This window comes from Miscanthus floridulus, chromosome 6, assembly GCF_019320115.1.
Source record: "Miscanthus floridulus cultivar M001 chromosome 6, ASM1932011v1, whole genome shotgun sequence".
NCBI lineage: Eukaryota > Viridiplantae > Streptophyta > Magnoliopsida > Poales > Poaceae > Miscanthus > Miscanthus floridulus.
Genome location: NC_089585.1, coordinates 27,231,358 through 27,251,223, shown reverse-complemented (window position 1 = coordinate 27,251,223; position 19,866 = coordinate 27,231,358). Strand labels below are relative to the sequence as shown.

General features: G+C 43.8%; 3 protein-coding genes and 1 non-coding gene across 6 annotated transcripts; all 4 read right to left on the bottom strand.

The window, feature by feature from the left end:
• Positions 1-26: 26 nt before the first annotated feature.
• On the bottom strand, positions 27-99 carry TRNAE-CUC (transfer RNA glutamic acid (anticodon CUC)). Its single transcript has one exon. It is a non-coding gene; the product is annotated as a tRNA-Glu (tRNA).
• Positions 100-649: 550 nt separating this feature from the next.
• Positions 650-5,569, bottom strand: LOC136457935 (uncharacterized). Its single transcript, XM_066457949.1, has 2 exons — positions 1,400-5,569; positions 650-1,248 (listed from the first exon to the last, which is right to left on the bottom strand). Exon 1 carries the CDS (start codon positions 5,454-5,456, stop codon positions 3,900-3,902), a length of 1,557 nt encoding a protein of 518 aa, XP_066314046.1. The 5' UTR covers positions 5,457-5,569; the 3' UTR covers positions 650-1,248; positions 1,400-3,899.
• A 2,059-nt stretch (positions 5,570-7,628) lies between these two features.
• On the bottom strand, positions 7,629-9,841 carry LOC136457934 (cation/calcium exchanger 4-like). Its single transcript, XM_066457948.1, has one exon. It carries the CDS (start codon positions 9,638-9,640, stop codon positions 7,721-7,723), a length of 1,920 nt encoding a protein of 639 aa, XP_066314045.1. The 5' UTR covers positions 9,641-9,841; the 3' UTR covers positions 7,629-7,720.
• A 1,073-nt stretch (positions 9,842-10,914) lies between these two features.
• Positions 10,915-14,425, bottom strand: LOC136457933 (probable glycosyltransferase At5g03795). Of its 3 annotated transcripts, none has more exons than XM_066457945.1 (7): positions 14,058-14,425; positions 13,563-13,685; positions 13,392-13,433; positions 13,214-13,303; positions 12,989-13,122; positions 12,219-12,567; positions 10,915-12,028 (listed from the first exon to the last, which is right to left on the bottom strand). In XM_066457945.1, the coding sequence occupies exons 1-7, from the start codon at positions 14,343-14,345 to the stop codon at positions 11,354-11,356; spliced, it is 1,701 nt and encodes a 566-aa protein (XP_066314042.1). In that variant the 5' UTR covers positions 14,346-14,425; the 3' UTR covers positions 10,915-11,353. The 3 variants fall into 3 exon arrangements, with proteins under 3 accessions (XP_066314042.1, XP_066314043.1, XP_066314044.1); XM_066457946.1 differs by having other exon boundaries at positions 12,989-13,119; XM_066457947.1 differs by lacking the exon at positions 14,058-14,425 and adding an exon at positions 13,857-13,955.
• Positions 14,426-19,866: the final 5,441 nt, after the last annotated feature.

Below are 19,866 nucleotides of genomic sequence, written 5' to 3'. Positions count from 1 at the left end.
AGACAAAACAGTTCGCATAAAAAAATTTCCGTTGCCGGGACTCGAACCCGGGTCTCTCGGGTGAGAGCCGAGTATCCTAACCAGCTAGACTACAACGGATTGTTGCGTTGTGTGTGCATCAAAGATACTTTATAGTGTATACAGGTGAGCATAAAGATTGTACGAATACCTTGGCTGCTGAACATCTATATTTCCGTTGTGTGTGATGGAAATGGAGTCGACCTCGGTTCAAGAAAGAAAACGATTTATACGAGTACCGTACCAGTGCATGTTGCGCTCAAAATAAGCCGAATTTAGAGTGGATAAAATCTTTCTACTTCGTTTTTTTTAATATCAAAGTAGCCAGACTTCGAAATTCAGTACGTACCTTTCAACTCTACTTTATTTATATCCCATAGTGGTAGATCCAATGTTCCTCAAGATCATGTAGTGCAACATCCACATATAGTTTCATCACACACGATACATTTCACCACTTCCACCACCTAGACACAGAAAATAGCCGGGAAGCAACGCAACAATAAGATGAAAATGGCAACCCATCATTATAGTTTTGGGGTGTTAAGGGGCATTCATTATAGTTTACATATATCAAGCGTTTCTGAGCTCTTGACCAAAGGGAACCAGTTCCAGGACGCCGGGAAAGTTAGACTAAACCACCTGCATCTGCATGAGCTGGACATTGCAAAGGGAGCACGGGGATGAGCAAAAGTAGACCATATTAGAGGGTGATAGGATGGCCACATTGACCTTTGCAGTTCCTGGGAGGTGCAGCGTAGGTCGCTACGTGCCTAATATTGTTCAGAAAAGGTAACCTGTAGCCTTCTCATGGTGTGACGCATTCCATCATCCTGGGGTTCACTACATACTGTGAGCTTTTAGGATGTTTAATATTCAAATTTTCTACTTGTAAAAACCGAGTCATCAAGGGAGCGCTTCTGCTTTCTCTCAACAGTTCAGCATGGCCACCACCTGGAATTCAGCATCAGCAATAAAGCTTGCAAGTCCAGCAACTGAAAGGTGTGGACTGAATTCTGAGTCCAGCAAAATGTTTGATTACTTGAAATTCTTATGGATGATGAGGGATAGATAAATGTATTTCACGAATGTATTACACAAGGAAGTGAAGTCCATGTTCCATACAATTGCCCACAAGTTCATTCAGATCCGGATGGTGCAGTTTTGAAATAATCAACATCAGTTCAGCAAAGTCATCAGAAGATTGTCTAATTTCATGATGGCCAGAACCTAGAGAGGGTAAATAAAGTAAGTGCCTTATAATTGCCACTAATGTTATACATATATCCCCAGTTTCAAAGACCATACAGACACAAGCGAAACCTTTTTCATGTAACTTTAGAAATACATAGGAATTGTGACATGAGGATATGTAGCGTACCTTTCCGTCATTGAACTATTCCCTGTAAATGATTTCTGGCATTTATCTCCGGGGATGGTTTCAGACTAATTGTAGCAGGTAGCCAGGTACAGCCAAAGGCTCTATGTCTATTGTGGTGGTCTCATGACACGCTTCATGTCTGCAACATTTGTACAAGATGATGTTCCCATAATAATTTAAAGCTTTGAAAGCATCTCTCAAGTGAATATTATGCAAATAAAACACCATTGAATTGCACAGAATTAAGGAGATTAGCTAGGACATTGATATAACCAATAATTGATTGTTCTGCAAATATATAACAGAAGGGAAACAAAAAATGTCTACAAGATGAAAGTAAATATAACAATACATCCTCTCATAAAAATTTCAGGCTTGACAATCCAATGAAACTTTGTGGTAGATCACCAGTAAGCGAATCAAAGGAGATATCGCTGGCCCCTGCAAAGGAAAATGATCCATCTGACAATGCCACAGAATACTTACAATTCTGTCAAACTATAAAGGTTAGGAAATACATCCTTGTAATTGGTTATGGTTAAGGTTTCTGCATATGCCAAGAAAGAAAAACATTTAACCATTCCAGATAATACATATTCCAAGGTAAAATCAATTCCATGATTAGGCATTGTCAAAATCGAGTAGGGTAAATTTCCACCAAACCGATTTCCTGCAAGATTGCTGCACAACAAGAATAATCATCTAACAGCCATGCCACCTGAATAGTCAGAGAATTTCAAATGCATGAATTCTCAGTCTAGGAACTTACAGTCACCCAAGCTTCATATAAATAATAAGGTTGTACTGTATTTGGCTTCCACCGCCAAGGCTGTTTTGGCTCATATCACTACAACAACAACAACAACAACAACAACAACAAAGCCTTTAAATCCTAAACAAGTTGGGGTAGGCTAGAGTTGAAATCCAACAGAAGCAATCAAGGTTCAGGCACGTGAATAGTTGTCTTCCAAGCACTCCTATCTAAGGCTAAGTCTTTGGATATATTCCATTCTTTCAAGTCTCCTTTTATTGCCTCTACCCAAGTCAACTTCGGTCTTCCTCTACCTCTCTTCACGTTACTATCCTGACTTAGGATTCCACTACGCATCGGTGCATCTGGAGGTCTCCGTTGCACATGTCCAAACCATCTCAACCGGTGTTGGAGAAGCTTTTCTTCAATTGGCGCTACCCCTAATCTCTCACGTATATCATCGTTCCGAACTCGATCCCTTCTTGTATGACCGCAAATCCAACGCAACATACGCATTTCCACGACACTTAGCTGTTGAATATGTCGTCTTTTCATGGGCCAACATTCTGCACCATACAACATAGCAGGTCTAATCGACATCCTATAAAACTTGCCTTTTAGCTTCTGTGGTACCCTTTTGTCACATAGGACACCAGACGCTTGCCGCCACTTCATCCACCCTGCTTTGATTCTATGTCTAACATCTTCATCAATATCCCCGTCCCTCTATAGCATTGATCCTAAATATCGAAAGGTATCCTTCCTGGGCACTACTTGACCTTCCAAACTAACATCTTTCTCCTCCCGAGTACTAGTGCCGAAGTCACATCTCATATACTCAGTTTTAGTTCTACTAAGTCTAAAACCTTTGGACTCCAAAGTCTCCCACCATAACTCCAGTTTCTGATTCACTCCTGTCCGGCTTTCATCAACTAGCACTACATCGTCCGCGAAAAGCATACACCAAGGGATGTCCCCTTGTATGTCCCTTGTGACCTTATCCATCACTAAAGCAAACAAATAAGGGCTCAAAGCTGATCCTTGATGTAGTCCTATCCTAATCGGGAAGTCATCCGTGTCTCCATCACTTGTTCGAACTCTAGTCACAACATTGCTGTACATGTCCTTAATGAGCCCGACGTACTTCGTTGGGACTTTATGTTTGTCCAAAGCCCACTACATAATATTCCTTGATATTTTATCATAAGCCTTCTCCAAGTCAATAAAAACCATGTGTAGGTCCTTCTTCTTCTCCCTATACCGCTCCATAACTTGTCTTATTAAGAAAATAGCTTCCATGGTTGACCTTCCGGGCATGAAACCAAATTGGTTCATAGAGACCCGCGTTATTGCTCTCAAGCGATGCTCGATAACTCTCTCCCATAGCTTCATAGTATGACTCGTCAACTTAATTCCCCGGTAATTTGTACAACTTTGAATATCCCCTTTATTCTTGTAGATCGGTACCAATATACTTCTCTTCCACTCATCAGGCATCTTGTTCGATCAAAAAATATGGTTGAACAGCTTGGTTACCCATACTACAGCTATGTCCCCGAGGCATCTCCACACCTCGATTGGGATACCATCCGATCCCATCGCCTTATCTCCTTTCATCCTTTTCAACGCCTCTCTGACCTCAGATTCTTGGATTCTCCGCACAAAGCGCCTATTGGTGTCATCAAAAGAGTCATCCAACTGAAAGGTTGTGTCCATATTCTCACCATTGAACAATTTGTCAAAATACTCTTACCATCGATGTCGGATCTCATCCTCCTTTACCAAGAGATGCTTCCTTTCATCCTTAATGCACTTAACTTGGTTAAAGTCCCGTGTCTTTCTCTCACGAACCCTAGCCATCCTATAAATGTCCTTCTCTCCTTCCTTCGTACTCAAATGTTGGTAAAGATCCTCGTACGCTCTACCCTTTGCCACACTTACAGCTCGCTTTGCAGTCTTCTTTGCCACCTTATACTTCTCTATGTTGTCCACACTCCTGTCATGGTACAAGCGTCTATAGCATTCTTTCTTCTCCTTAATAGCCCTTTGGACTTCCTCGTTCCACCACCAAGTATCTTTAGCCTCGCGTCCCCTTCCTTTGGTTACTCCACACACCTCTGAGGCTACCTTCCGAATGTTGGTTGCCATCTTGTCCCACATATTGTTTATGTCGTCTTCTTCCTTCCAAGAGCCCTCTTTGATAACCCTTTCCCTAAATACCTCTGACGTCTCCCCTTTCAGTTTCCACCACTTTGTTTTTTCAATCTTAGCTTGTTTATCCCTACGGGCACGCACCTGAAAACGAAAATCTGCCACCAAAAGCTTATGTTGAGAAACAACACACTCCCCTGGTATCACCTTGCAATCCAAGCATGCTCGTTTGTCCTTTCTTCTTGCGAGGACAAAGTCAATCTGGCTACAGTGTTGTCCGCTACTGAAGGTTACTAGATGAGATTCTCTCTTTCTAAAGAAAGTGTTGGCTATCATCAGGTCAAAAGCTACCGCGAAGTCCAGAACTTCCTCCCCCTCCTGATTCCTATTACCATACACAAAACCTCCATGAACTGTCTCGAAACCTGCGCTTGTAGTACCTATATGCCCATTAAGATCTCCTCCTATAAAAAGCTTCTCACTACTAGGTATAGCTCTAACCAGGCCATCTAAGTCTTCCCAGAACTGTCTCTTAGCACTCTCGTCGAGGCCTACTTGGGGGGCATACGCACTAATTACGTTCAAGACCATATCACCAACGACAAGCTTGACTAAGATAATCCTATCTCCTTGCCTTCTCACTTCCACCACACCATTCTTGAGGCTTTTATCAATCAAAACTCCTACTCTATTTCTATTTGCGACTGTCCCTGTGTACCAAAGCTTAAAACCTGTATTGTCCACCTCCTTCGCCTTCTGACCCTTCCATTTAGTCTCTTGAACGCATAATATATTTACACGTCTCCTAGTCGCGGTATCAACTAATTCTCTTAACTTACCTGTAAGTGACCCTACATTCCAACTACCTAAACGGATCCTAGTTGGTTCGACTAACTTCCTTACCCTTCGCACCCGTCGACTCTGATGCGAAGACCCTTGCTCATTTTTCACTACACCCGGGCGCCGATGTAACGCGCCACTAAGGAAGCGACGACCCGATCCTTGGTTACTTGACACCATGCCCAGATCACGACACGGCGCGTCACGGGGGTGACGACCCTGCCCTTGCCCATTTAACACCATACCCGGGTTCCAATATGACGCGTCGCTAAGAGGGTTACGCCCCAACGATTTTCTTTCGGGTTTCATCTCCATTTAAGTGGCTAAGTTTTTACATTGGCTCGCCACGCCTAACACAACCCTCCTCCTTTACCAGGGCTTGGGACCTGCTATGCTGGGACACCAAAGGCGCCCCACCATAGGCGGAGTTTTTTGGCTCATATCACTACATCAAAAATTGATTTAGCTAGGTTGAGTGAAGGTTACAATTGGGGACTCAGCTCAACTAATGTAACCAAGTTATTCATGTTGTAGGCTAAATTCCCTGAAGTCCCAAGTTTGGCAATATGCTACAGAATCAAACAAATGGGAATACACTAGGAGGGAGTATTAAATGACACTGTGCTAGGCTGCTAGCAACTACATCGCTAAAAGGCTCACATTTAAAGACCCTGATCCTGAGTAAGTGACACCCTCCCATGAGTAACCATGACTGACCGTAAGGATCCCTGCCATTTGTCTGCCAACCACCTGCCCAAGAGAATTCAGACTAGTAAAAATATTAACTGCACGTACAAGAGCCATGAATTAAAACAGCTGATAGGACGTATCATTACATATCTCCATTCATTTGCTAACCTGAAATGGCATGAACATGCATAGATTAAGATGAACATAGCATGAGTACTGATGGGGAAAATCACCAAGGCTGATGAGGGAAATTATCTGCTCAGAGAAATCTACAAGACAAAGTCCACGCTCCACCAAAAGAAGAGGTAAGTAAAATACAAATGAAAAGACTAGAGTCAAATCAAGAAACTGCATTAAAAGGAAGACATTTTTTTATATATAAGGAGCTGTTATTAGAACCAAATATCCCCCTCAAAATGTCAGACCTCTGTCCACCAGCTCCATCAACACTCAACTGCAAGAGTCTGAAAATAGTAATTCCAGAGGCATCAACAAACAATAGAATTATTTTTTGGAAGCTGCTTGATTTTGAGCGTGGATCACGTTGCGCTTTTGCACTCAACTTTTGGCATGCCGACAAAAAACCCCGCCATCAATTTTCCTTTTCTGGTCAACACATCTTCATCTTATTCCCCAGCAGCCCCGCCACCACTGACCTCTACCGCCGCCACCAGCCAGCGGTGGCCGCGCTGGCCAAGGGCGTTAACAGCCACACATTTAGAAAGTAGCATTTCCCAAGTGTTTTGCCCCAGAATTTGAAACCCAGGTGATAGGTGGGACATTTATGAGTAAGAAACACATAAAATTACAATATTTTTCTGTTTTTTCCTCAGTTATGTTACTTTGATTGGCTCTCTATTTCTGTAAGGGGTATTATGGTCATTTGGTAGTCATTTTCTATCCGAACTCATCTGATCATCTCATACCAAACAAAGGAATGGTCTTATATACCAAACTCACCTCTTCCTATACCATTTCACTTCCATTTCCCAAACCCACATTACATCCAAGTGCCACCCTTTTGTTTCCTGGCCTTCCATCCAACACCACCATTGCCAAGAAACTGTAATAGCAATCCATGACCTCCCAGAATTATCGGCAATACAAGGTTGCCAGGGTAGGTGTCAAGGAGCCCGTGCACGAGTTTGATAAGGTGGGAGGAAACGAAAACCATCGAGGAGTACAGCTTATTCATGGACTCTGCCTGGAGGGGTGCCATGGCGTGCACGGATGCCCAAGGCTGTGGCGCAGAGGGCATCCAGATCCAACAAGTGCTACTGCTCAGCATCCGAGTGTTTCTGATTTGGTACCTTCTGGTTTTCGCACCACCCAGCGTGGGAGCCAGACATGGCCAATATTGCAGTGGTTGCACATCTCCGACGGTGGCGGGCCAGTGCCGATATGGGTCTACCAAAGACTCGTCATTGGACTCTAAATGACATTTTGATTGGTTGACCAAATCTCATCTCAAGAGTAAAAAACATCACTTCTTGTTTCAAATAGTTGAAAACTAAAAGTGAGGGCAACATGAGATACAAAAAAACTTGCTGGGCATAGATCGCATATAGCCTTGTGAACTTTGAGAAGTGGCAGCTCTACAGGATGGAAGGAGACTTAGTGTGTGCAATGCAAATATGTAACAGAAAGTTCAAGGTGTGTTAACATTATTTCTGTGAATGATGATAAATTTATACATACAAATAAATACCGCAATTGCAAGCGTGTTTTCTCCCGAAAATGTTGATCCCAAAAAATGTGCACACAACTTGACATACAAGAACAGAAGTACAGAACAGAACAACACTGTATAACTTCATTTCATTTATATAAAATGGCAGCCATGAGCAAGTAGTTTGATGTCAATCCCAACTTTACAAGCAAGTAATTATCTAACTCAAGCCAGGCAGTGGCAATATGCCGACAGCATTGCTTACACTAACAAAAAGAAAAATTGAGTAAAGAGCAATGAGGCCAACTCCAAGTATCTTGTTAGGCCGCATGTCACCTCTTGGCAGCATAACAAGAGCCCAGATCAATCCAGCAACAAGAAAGCCCATAGTGTAAATAAGAGAGTAGTCCTGTGGAAGAACATACGAATTGGGTGCTGTTGACCAAGCTCCAAGCAGCATCGATATACCCAAACCAGCAAGTGTATTAAACATAGGTCCTGCATAACATCCAGACATGGCAATCTGCACGCCGTCCCCTCCATTCATCGCTAAAGCGACATTTGACATCAAGTCACCCATTGAATTCCCCCATGCTAACACTGTTAGCCCAAGTATTGAAGGATTAATTCCCAGTATCACACCCAAAGCAACCAAAAGTGCAACCAGTTCATTAGCAATGATGTAGAACCAGATGATGCTCATCACAAAGCCTCCAAAAACCCATGGGAACAAAAATCTCCGTGGAGGACGCTCGTTACTGGTGAACAGGAAAGCAAGGGCAGCAAGTGCGATCCCCAGAATGACAGCCATAACATATGCTGCTATGCTAACCTTTGTGGATACTGTATCCTGACTGCTCCATAAAAATGCTAAAAGAACAGGCGCCAAACAAGCACTTGCAACAGCATATTCTTTCGACCAGCGGTCTTCCTCCACTATCGGAATTGTCAACCTTCTTGGTATCGTCAAGGGAAGCTCCATAAACGAAAACAGCCTGGAAATATTGAACGTGGAGTTATCCACTTCTCCCTCACTCCAACCCCACAATGGCCTTGAGCTGTCAGGCGAACCAACTCTATTTCCATGATTTGAGTAGATGGCCACATGAGAAGCCCACATCCACTGAGGCAAGGATGTATTCATTTGGGCCGCCTCACCATCTGCATCCTCCTCAAGAAGTGAACTGTACACTGAATCATCCTCCTCTGCTCCTTGTTCAAATATACTTGCCCTCACAGGCAGCAATGGTGTGACCACATCAAACTTCAGTCTCCTGGCATGTTTCCTCAACACCTCATTTGCAGCCACAACAAATGCATAGACTGCATAAATCGACACAAACATCATAGCTCCCCAAACAGTCACCTTCCCAACGATCAACACTACAGACAAAGCGAGCAGAGTCACCAGAAAGAACCCAACATCCCTCACAAAGCACCTCCGATCAATCTGAACATTCTTCTCCGCAACGCACAATGACACTGCCCCAACCACAACACAGGTCACGAATACAGCTCCACCGAGCACACTGTTCAGCCCAACATCACCAGCACCGCTCCCCATAAACGCTGCAATGCTAGCAAACACATCGGGAGCGCCATTACCAAAGGGGAGCAGCGTCACGCCAGCCACGGTGGGCGGGAGCCGCAGCAGTGCCGACATCTTCTCAAGGCTGCAGCAGAAGTAGTCGGCAGCGGTATTGCCCAGCATATAGAACAGCGCGGCCAGGCATACCCCGAGCACCGCGTAGCCCAGTACCCTGAACCTCTCGCATCTGCAGTAGAAGAAGCCTAGGTAGTCGACGAACCCACCGGAGCTGCACTGCGGGTGGGCCCGGAGGAACTCGCACTGCGTCCCGAACCCCTCGTGCCGCGCGATGCCCGTGCACGCCGCGGAAGGGTGCTCCGGCTGCTCGCCATTCAGCGTAGCGGACCCCGAAGGATTCGCGGCGCTGGATGCGGCGGGGCCGGCAGGATCGGCATCGGAGAGGAACCTGCGGTGCGCCGGGTGCAATCCGGAGCCCAGGAGCCGCGCGGCGCGCGGCGAGCCACCATCGGAGCGGCTGTACAGGAGGAGGAGGAACAGCACCAGGGAGACGGCGGCGAGGGGCCGGACCCGGCGCGGCTGCGACGCGATCATCTCCGGCAGGTTCAGGGTGATGGGTTTCCGTAGTCGCACATGCCGAATTCGCGGTCGAATTCGGGGGATTTGACAGGTAGGGAGGTGATTCGGAGGATTCGGGTCGGGGTCAGGGTTCCTGGTTCGGGAGTTGACGACGAGAGCAAGCAAAGGAGAACGAGACGACGGACGGGTTCGTCGGTTCGGTTGCCCTTGCCTTGCCTTGCCCGGCTCCGGCTGAAAAGATGGGGACAGTGCGGGGTCGGCCCGTTGTATCTTTGATCCGGCCCATGAAAATGACCCTAACGGGCCCCTCTCCCGACCCATATAATCGGGCATTTTTTAGCATAGTTCCTTGGCTTTAGCTTCATTTTTGAAGGTACTATAAGTTTTATCTCTTTCTCCTCACAAAATACACTAGCAAAGTGGAGAAGGCAGGGAAGATAGGTTTGCAGAACTACACCAACTCTTTGCTATAACACGTGCATAATGGTGAAGTGGAAGCCGGCTTAAGCCTTGTCAAAGAGGTCCTCAACTTTTCCTATTGTGATATGATATCCTATACGATTAAGGCCTATTTAGAACGCAGGAATTTTACAGAAATCGTGCATGATTTTATAGGAATCAATTCAATTTCATAGGAAAAATGCAGAAATAGAGAAAAAAAAATCATGCATTTTTAAACATACCCTTACGAATAAATACGAATCATGATGTTCTCGATAAATGTTGTCATGCCATCATCTGCCATCGTTGATGATGTACTTGGATCAGGAATATCTTTTATATGATATAGGAATTTGCTATTCATTTTTTTTATTTGTCTATTACGAAGGAATTTGTTTTAGACACATGCATGCCACGCATGCTTTTCTACTATAGTACTACAATGAATCTTGCACTTTTTGGTTAGACTCACAACTACATATTGTACACATTGCTGAAGGACATGCAAAAATTATGAAAAAAATGCAGATCATTTTGTTGTTTATGTTGAGTCGGTTCGTAACTTAAGAAGTTGGCAATCAATTGGTCCTCTTTCATTTTTCCCATGATATCCATGGACAACATTTGACTTGAATGTTTGACATATTTTTCCCAGGTGGGATAGTAGGAAGAAACAACGGGAGAGATGTTCTGAGTTGGATAGTAGGAACAAACAAAAGTGGGAAGAGCAGACATGAGACGCTTACAAACAATTTGCAGCAGAGCGTGAACCCATGAACCGAACGGACACAAAGATCATGGGAGAATGGGATATGATAAATAATAAAGCACCAGTCTCCCCATAAATGGTGAAACAGAGCATATGTTGTGACATATTTATAGCCTTCCTAACAAAACCAAACTTTTCCTTTTGTGTTTGTAGCCAGTTACAATGTTTCCAGATCTTTTCCCGTGCCCAAGTCAAAACGAGTAACGAAAGTTACAATCTTACAGAAAGGAACATCATCACAACACTCACACCAAACTATCCATGAGGAAAGTTACCAGTAATGAGAACTCGCAAATTCTAAGCCTGCTCCTATATAAACTGTATTTTATCCACAGACTGTCAGTTCTCCTGTCAGATCAATATCTCCATTCAGAACTTTGAGCAAGGAACAGCTGCGCCGACCAGACTACAATCCAAATCCCACCACATGGGCAGCTTCCTTCAGACAAAGCAGACCAAAAATGGGTCAGCAAACAACCCTCATATGTAATTCAGGCATGTGAACCACAGGTGCTGCTCTAACGGATCTGATTTACCCTGCTAAACCAAACTGAGTGTAGTATCATGTGGAAAATATCATACTTGACGGGATTTGGATGCCACAGAAAATGCTTCTGCACCCTTTTCACATTTGACTGCAGGGTTATGTATCGACTCTCGGGTATTGCCAACAAGATCTCCTTCAGCTTAGGTACATCACTTTCTGGTACGACAACAGAGAATGCACTCCAGTTGAGTGCAGCATCAAATGGGAGAACAAAATTGTCGGCAATTATTACTGGAACACACTCATAATATATTGCCTCAACTATTCTCGGGCTGTTTACCTCATACCCCATGGGACACATACAGTACTTGCTTGACTTCATATGCTGAACATAATTTCTCTTCCTAGTGATTCGGTGTGGCAGCCTGCTATATATTCTCATATCAGCATCCTTGTCTCCCCAATACTTGAGAAGTACAGGTCGAACTCGACCGTGCATCTGGCCTGCAAAGAAGGCCAGGATAGTTCTCTGTGCGGCTGGTCTTCCCCCAATATCTCTTAGAGGTCTTCTTGGTGATCTAAGAAATGTTTCTGGAAGGGAAACATCTTTTCCACGGATAAAAATTCCTTCAGAGAGATCTGCATTGCAGAGAGCTTTAATAGTGTTCTTCCGCAATTCATCGTGCAATTTGGTTGTGTAAGGCCCCTGAAAAAAGATACAATGTCAGGTACATAAATTAATTTTTCAAATTAAATCTGTGTTCTCCTCGATAGTTGATCAAACTTTTTCTAAAAAAAAGTTGATCAAAATACTAGTAAAAAAAGGTAGTGATTAAAATCCATAGTTTACATGATGGTCACTTAAGGAAGAAAAATATGCAGTGGAGAAAACATACCCAGTCATGGCAAGCAACAAAGAAATGATCAGCTCCTTTTGTCCTATTCCAATATGGGTACTTGGACGAGATTAAGTCAATGTAATTTTTAACAAAGATAGACAGTGGCTCAATTGTATTTGAGCCAGGCACATAAAGGTTATGCTCCAGTTGACGAGAGCTATATGGGAGATAGAATAAATGAGCTCTGTTTGGATCTCTCACAACAAAATTCTGGTTTGTCTCCATCAATCTCATAAACCATCCCTCAGATGCATAGATACCTTTCAACTCTGGGGAATGGAAAATAGGTTTTGCTCCATCATGATATATGAAAACCTTAAGAAGTCTCTCCATCAGTTCATAACTCCTGGAAGCATGAGTTGAACACATTTTATAAACCAACACTGAAATGAAACAGCCAATGCACAGTACAGTCCAACACACAAACGGTAGTGTGATAAGTTAGAAAACACAATGCGTCATATTAGGAACTTAAGTTATCATTGCAGCTTCCTTTTATTAGGAACTTCTGCTCATGTGCTACTGATCATCCGATGTACAGTTGGTTGGCAGGATTGTACAACACAAAAGGCAATGCCATAAGTAAATAGAAGTTACTCCAATAAGTGATCATATTGTCGAGCAAATTATAAATTAGTTCTATTTTTTGAATGGAAGGATAAACAAGGACATTGTTAAACACATGATTGAGCATTTGATTTTTAGAAAATAATTATGGAACATACCAATCACAAGAGAGACAATATGAAACCTAGTCAGTTCCTTACCTTTTAAAGATGGACACATTCCGGAACAGGGGTGCATATAGATCAGGGTCGTCTGAGGTCAATGGTGCATTATTGATCTCTTTCTTTGCATATATAAGCTCTTCATCAGCTGCTGTTGACCAAAGAGGCGCCTGCTAAATTGTCAAGGTAAGAAAAGTATTCTTACAATTTTGACTACTAATACTAAGAATTGGAATCATATCCCAAAAGAGGTAAAGCATCAACCTCTGGCGTTAGAGGCAGAACAGATTTGGTATCCATGACATGTTCTCCATTGGCATCAGAGCTCATTGTAGGCAAACCACTGGAAATGGGCTTCACAGGTAAGGAGGTTAAGAAAAAAAAATATGTAAGTTGCTACTTGCTACAGGAAAATTCCACCCATGATTAGTTAGATATGTACCTCTTTTTTGAGAAAAGGAGCTGATTCCTTTTGCGGATTTGTCTGAAGTATCAGTAACCTTTGATTAGAAGCTATTGAGAAAGCATGGTTTCCTAGCATTAAGTTGAAACATAACATGACATGCAAAAGGAAACCATGCAGTGATATGTCAACTTTTGTAGTGATCCATACCTTTATCTCAGGATGTTCGGGTTCCTCCATTGAACCATCATCAAAATTCTCTGCAGGTGAAGATGAAGGGACCAAGAACATAGAGGGGGCTGCTGCTGGAGCAATCCTAGCTGACAAATTAATCTGCAAAACAATCAGTTCGTTTTATGTACTCGTTTCAAATGTATCTCATTCGCCTGATTTACATGCACATTGAGAACAACAGATGTTTTATAAATTGTTACAAAATCAAGATTCGTCTGAATTCCTAAAAATTCTCTTAAACATTTACTGCGATTGTATCAGGGTTCACACCTAATCGTACTCAAGACTTTAAAAGTTGCCATCAAATAGTTGTCGATTTGCAGTTAAAATTCCTCGCAGGTTGTTCAGATTTCCACAATTCGACCAAATTTCCACTGTAAACAAACACTATTTCGCTGTTAAAAGGTTGATATTTTCTTTCCATGCCTCCTTATAACAAATGCACCAAGGCAAATGGAAATCAGCACCCACCTCGCCCGAGGAAGAAAGCGGCGCTTCGGCTGGCGATGACGTGGAGGCGGCGGGGCCCGCGAAGCTTCCCGCCACGGCCGCGGCCGCCACTGTCTCCTTGCGGGTCCCCCCAGGGAGGGATCCCAAGAGATAGGAGCGCCATCGGCTGGGGTCCTCCGTGGCCGGGGCGGCAGCCAGGAAGAGCGGGAGCGCCGCGACAGCGGCACAGGCGGTGACTACGCGGCGCCAGGAGAGGAGCTTGCGCGCCGCAGGAGGATGCGACGGATTGGTGTGGTGGTGGTGCGGCATTGCGTAGGCTGCCGCCGCGGGAGGAGTGGTACGGACGGACGGCGGTGCTTGGAGGCTTTGTGAGGAGAGTGGTGCGGCCGCAGTAGAAATGTAGAAGGACGGTGACGTCGGCGAGGTGTTTCTCTGACGTTTCAGTGTGTCTCGGGGACTCGGCCAGACAGCGGTGAGATGGCTCGGTGCGTCAAGGTACGGACGGACGGCGGTGCTTGGAGGCTTTGATTTTTTTTTTCTCGGTCTACATGGTTCCTAAACAACTACAATTGTCGGTCAAACTTTACGGTGCCGTTTCGATATTAACAGAGAAAGGGAAAGGAGCGAATGACTATAATTAAATAAGGCGTGAAGAACGGATGAATAGGATACAATATCTTCCCATCCAAATGTGCCCTATTAAGTTTAACTAGCTTTATAAAAAATATTAGCAATATTTATACAGTATTTACTCTCTTATACAACACCAGCTACTGCTGTAAAAAGCAAGCAACCGAACAAGCTTAAGAGTGTTTGACTCCTTGGAAAGTAAGAACGACACTTATTTTAGGATGGTGGAGTATATCATAATTACATATGCTAGTGGCTTATAACTACATTTGATAGTGGACTGCTGAGGTGGATAGCTTGCATATCAAAATTGAATTCTAATGGGTTTAGAATTATAAAGTATTAGAAGAACGTCCCACGCGTTGCTACGAGAATCATTGGTGAAATTATACTACTTATATTTACTAATATGATTGATTAAATATCATAATACATGTTAGTGGATGATTTTTAGCATTCTGATGTGGACAACTAAATATATGTTAGTAAATAACGTGATTTGCTAATGTGAATAACTTGAATGAAGATATAATGGCATTAGTTGTATGTGTTAGTGGATGCTGATGTGGACACTTTGTATGGCGAGATAGTGAATGTGCTAGTGTGATGTTATAGTGGATGCTGATGTGGACATTTTGCATGGCAAGATAAATTACAAGTAGGGTTTATCTTTATAAGAGATATAGATATAGAAATAGAAATATAGAATGTAGAATATAGATATAGATATAGATATAGATATTGTGATAAGGGTTTTTTTAAAAGTCACTCTAGTAATTAAAATCTAATTGAGCCCACGTGAAAGGATTCAAACATGTTTTCGAAGGAATGTTTCTACCAGATCCTTTTCTTTCTTGACAATAAAGGAGTATTCGTCCATTAAGCCCCTGTTTAGATTACGAATTGCTAGTTAGGTATTTGTTTGTCTGAGCTTAAGTTCTAGATCTGACGTGGGTGTCTATATTTTTCTGAAGAGGAAAATTCACCAGCGGTCCACGAAGTTGGCACAAGGTGTCACTTAGGTCCCCGAATTTTCAAAGTGATATCTGTAGGTCCCTAAAGTTGGCAGAGGGTGTCATCTAGGTCCCAAACTTTCAAAGTGATCACCGGAGGTCCCTAAACTTGGCAGAGGGTGTCATTCAGTTTCCAAACTTTCAAAGTGATCACCGCAGGTCCCTAAACTTGGCAAAGGGTGTCATCCAGGTCCCAAATACTGTAGCAATTCGGCACAGAATTTTAAAAAAAGAAATCTAAATTTTGGTAACGTAGCTACATTCTGCAGAAAATTCTAAAAATTGTATTTTTTTAATACGATCTCGCACGAAGATGATTTTTATATAAAAGTTGTAGCTCTCGACGGGATCTACAACTTTCTAGTTTTGAGTTTTTTAATTTGTGGTCGCTAATACACTCAAAAAAATTAAATAAATTTTCAGCAGTATATTAATCGCGTACGAACGCTTGTCGCCTTGAAAAAAAACAAATCTTCTTTATATGTCATCTGATAGAGATAATTTCTATATAAAAATTGTAGCGCTCGATGAAACCTACAACTTTCTAATTATGAGTTTTTAATTTAAGGTCTGTAAGATGCTAAAAAAGTTAAAATGCTGATTTCAGTTCATGTATAGTGGTTTTGCATTTTTAATTTTTTTGAATATCTTAAAGACTTCAAATTGAAAAACTCAAAATTAGAATGTTGTAGATCTCATCGAGCGCTACATCTTTCATATAAAAAGTATCTCCATTTGATAGCATATAAGAAAGATATGTTTTTTTCAAGGCGACAAGCGTTCGTACGCGATTAATATACTGCTGAAAATTTATTTAATTTTTTTGAGTGTATTAGCGACCTCAAATTAAAAAACTCAAAACTAGAAAGTTGTAGATCCCGTCGAGAGCTACAACTTTTATATAAAAATCATCTTCGTGCGAGATCGTATTAAAAAGATACAATTTTTAGAATTTTCTGCAGAATGTAGCTACATTACCAAAATTTAGATTTCTTTTTTTTAAAATTCTGTGCCGAATCGCTACAGTATTTGGGACCTGGATGACACCCTCTGCCAAGTTTAGGGACCTGCGGTGATCACTTTGAAAGTTTGGGACCTGGATGACACCCTCTGCCAAGTTTAGAGACCTCCGATGATCACTTTGAAAGTTTGGGACCTAGATGACACCCTCTGCCAACTTTAGGGACCTACAGATATCACTTTGAAAGTTCGGGGACCTAAGTGACACCTTGTGCCAACTTCGTGGACCGCTGGTGAATTTTCCTCTTTTCTGAACTCTTTCGTTGGTAGTCACAGGTCTATCGATAACGAAGTGTCTATAACGACTTCATTAATCTTAAGATCCTTTAATTCAATCTTTTGGATTGCTTATAGTGGTAGTGACTAGTACCCGTACCCTAGATACCCTCTCAACTTAATGTAACTCCACAGAAGACTAACCCCTTCACGACTCCAACATTCGGACAAGGGCTCACAGGCTATATCCACCGTGTGCGCTCGCACGCCTCCAATGGAAGCGATCCTCAACGAGCTCAGGACCCTCGTCCAACCACTCGAGAGGCTCTACGACACGCACAACTCGGAAACAAGATTTGAATTTCAAAAGATAGCATTTCAGTGCTCAGAAGAACAACCTTCTAGAACATGATTGAAGGAGCTTGATGAATCATGAAAATGAGATGGGCATGAACAGAATTCCTCGGCTCTTCCAATCGATCAAAAGCGGATACTCTTGGAAAGACTAATGATCAAAGATTGAAGTCTTGTTAGGCTAAGACCGATGCTTACCAATTGGCACATGATTGACACCACTTAGAGGTGGTTTCCTAACAACCTCAACATAAGAAGCCTTAGTTGCAACTGGATTTGAACCCACTTTCTTCCATGGTGCTACTTCTTCCTGGAGAAAATTGTGAAACTTACGAACCCATTTAGGTCCACCATCTCCCCAAAGGTGGAAGAATATTGATCACAAGAATAAAATTGGGGAATATGGACAAAGAAACCTACTTCTTTTGAGGAGGCAAAGAACTTGAAAACACGATGATCGAGCAATGAGACATTGAAGTTGTTGCCACTCCAGCCAGAGTAGCCTAAAGGATATGAGCAACAAAATCTTATGAAAGGAGAAATTTGCAACGTCCAAAGGAAACCGGAAGGAAGAAAGGCCCATGACCAACACTATTTGTGGTCACCATCAAACCAAACTTGTGCCAAAGCATCGCTTCCTGATCTTAGCTAGAGGAAAAGTTGAGCCTTGGAGAAGCCATCGGAAGGGAGGAAGAAGAGTTGTAAAAACATCGAGCAAAGAGCAAAGCACACAAAGAAAGCATTGGGATACGATGACAGACAAGGGCTATGAGGGAGCCCAACAAAGCCCGCCAAGGCCACTAGGGGCCTATTTGATTGGGTGGCCAACCTTAGACAAGGCTCCAGGAAGTCACTTTGGAGTTGTTTGGTTTCCTGTATGGACCCTTTAGCTAGGCCTAACTCAGCCACCGACCACTCCTTGTCCTGGCTAGCTAGAAATGGATTGCCATCTTGTTTTCTCATGGCCAGGCTTGGCTAGGCGCAAGACTAGGTTCCCGTCACCTCTCACCTCCCGTCCTCCCGATTCCGGCGCCATGCTCGAGCCTCCCCGTGTCCGCGACGAAGCACAAGCAGATCGACCTCCCCGTCGTCCCCTGCAAGCCTCCCCTTCGACCTGGAAGAAGCCCTAGTCCTAGCAGGCCGCATGGAGGCGCGCAGATTCTTCCGGGTCGAGCAGTAGGAGCCTCCGGAAGTCGATGGTGGGGATGGTCGTCGTCGTGTCACCGTCGTCAGCAACAATGACATCCGTGGCCACCTCTGGACGGAGATACCTCAGTGGCACTGGTGCATGACCGCGCGGTGGCCACCATGGCCTGCACGCTGGGCACACCCATACTAATCCTAAAACACTTGCTGAAGCTGTCCGTCGATCTTCTACGAAGACCATGGAGACTACGCTGGGTACACCATGGAGATATGGTAGAACTACCTAATCTAATGCCTTCTCAAGAATACTTGTCTTTCATTAGACATGAAGTACTCAAAAGAGTGCACTAAATTGTGTTGTTCCATCGAGCACAACCCAAGGAGAGAACTCGAAAATCTATAATTTTTCGTCAAGATCATAAATGAGAGAATAAAGCTTACAACATATTTAGCCATTTCTTACATCACTTAATTACCATAGCAGAATATTACCTCAATTGATTATAACAGCGGAATATAATAATGTTATCAGAGCTTTCAGCGGATATGTATATAATGACAGGTTTAAGCGCTAACATGAGGAACATTTATATACATGGAATGATAACAGACTATAAGTCTTTTCCTTTGCAAAAATATTTTGTGACAATTTGAAAAAACTCTACGTCAGCAGCAGAAGAAAATCCTCGCTGAGCCCACCAGAAGGTTTCCACACACAAAAGTCGTCTATGTATCCTCCGGTCACCTACAACAGGAGGAATAAAACCCTGAGTACTCGATTGTACTAAGCAAGACTTACCCGATAGGAGGAATTGAACTAAGACGCTCCGAGCTAAATGAATCGAGAGGCAGAGCGTGTGGTGCTCTCGCTGTGGTCATGTTATGGAGAGGCACATGAGTGAGCTCGAGTGGATTAAGATGGCGGCTTTGATCGATAGCTATAGTAAGAGCACGTGCGCACAGGTGACGAGATTGGGGAGGGCTTGGCGCGACGCGCTTGAATTGGAGCGCCTGGACCTGAGCAGGCCGCAACAGCGTCGGCTAGCGGGGGCAAGTGAGGCAAGACGAGCAGAGAGGCATCGTCGTCACCCTATGACTAGGGTCGGTTGACCCAGGCGCGGCGGGTGGTGGCACGGGCTCATGGTAGGTGAGACGCAGGATAGGGCAACTGCCACGTTGACGCGGCGACAATAGCCACGACCTTGGCTCGACCCCGTGCGCGGCTCAGCGAACATGGTGGCGCACGTAAGTAGCGACAGCAAGGGCACACGACAACTGTATTGCGAAGACGCCTCGCCACGTGACCGCGCAGCAGCTGCACCGGCGTCGCGCTCGTGTGCACGCGAGGCCAGGGCACAGCTCGGCCGGACCGACGCGCAGCACGGGCGGCGACGAGACCGCCACCAGCAAGGTCACACACGGTGCACGCGTGCGACGGTGCAGCACCCACA

Excerpts from the sequence above, each read along its gene's own strand:
- LOC136457935 (XM_066457949.1), bottom strand. The coding sequence starts at position 5,456 with ATGGAGATGAAACCCGAAAGAAAATCGTTGGGGCGTAACCCTCTTAGC.
- LOC136457934 (XM_066457948.1), bottom strand. The coding sequence starts at position 9,640 with ATGATCGCGTCGCAGCCGCGCCGGGTCCGGCCCCTCGCCGCCGTCTCC.
- LOC136457933 (XM_066457945.1), bottom strand. The coding sequence starts at position 14,345 with ATGCCGCACCACCACCACACCAATCCGTCGCATCCTCCTGCGGCGCGC. Across the intron at positions 13,686-14,057 it reads CGCTTTCTTCCTCGGGCGAG|ATTAATTTGTCAGCTAGGAT; the intron begins GTGGGTGCTGAT and ends ATTGTTTTGCAG. Across the intron at positions 13,434-13,562 it reads CCGAACATCCTGAGATAAAG|ACAAATCCGCAAAAGGAATC; the intron begins GTATGGATCACT and ends CTGATACTTCAG.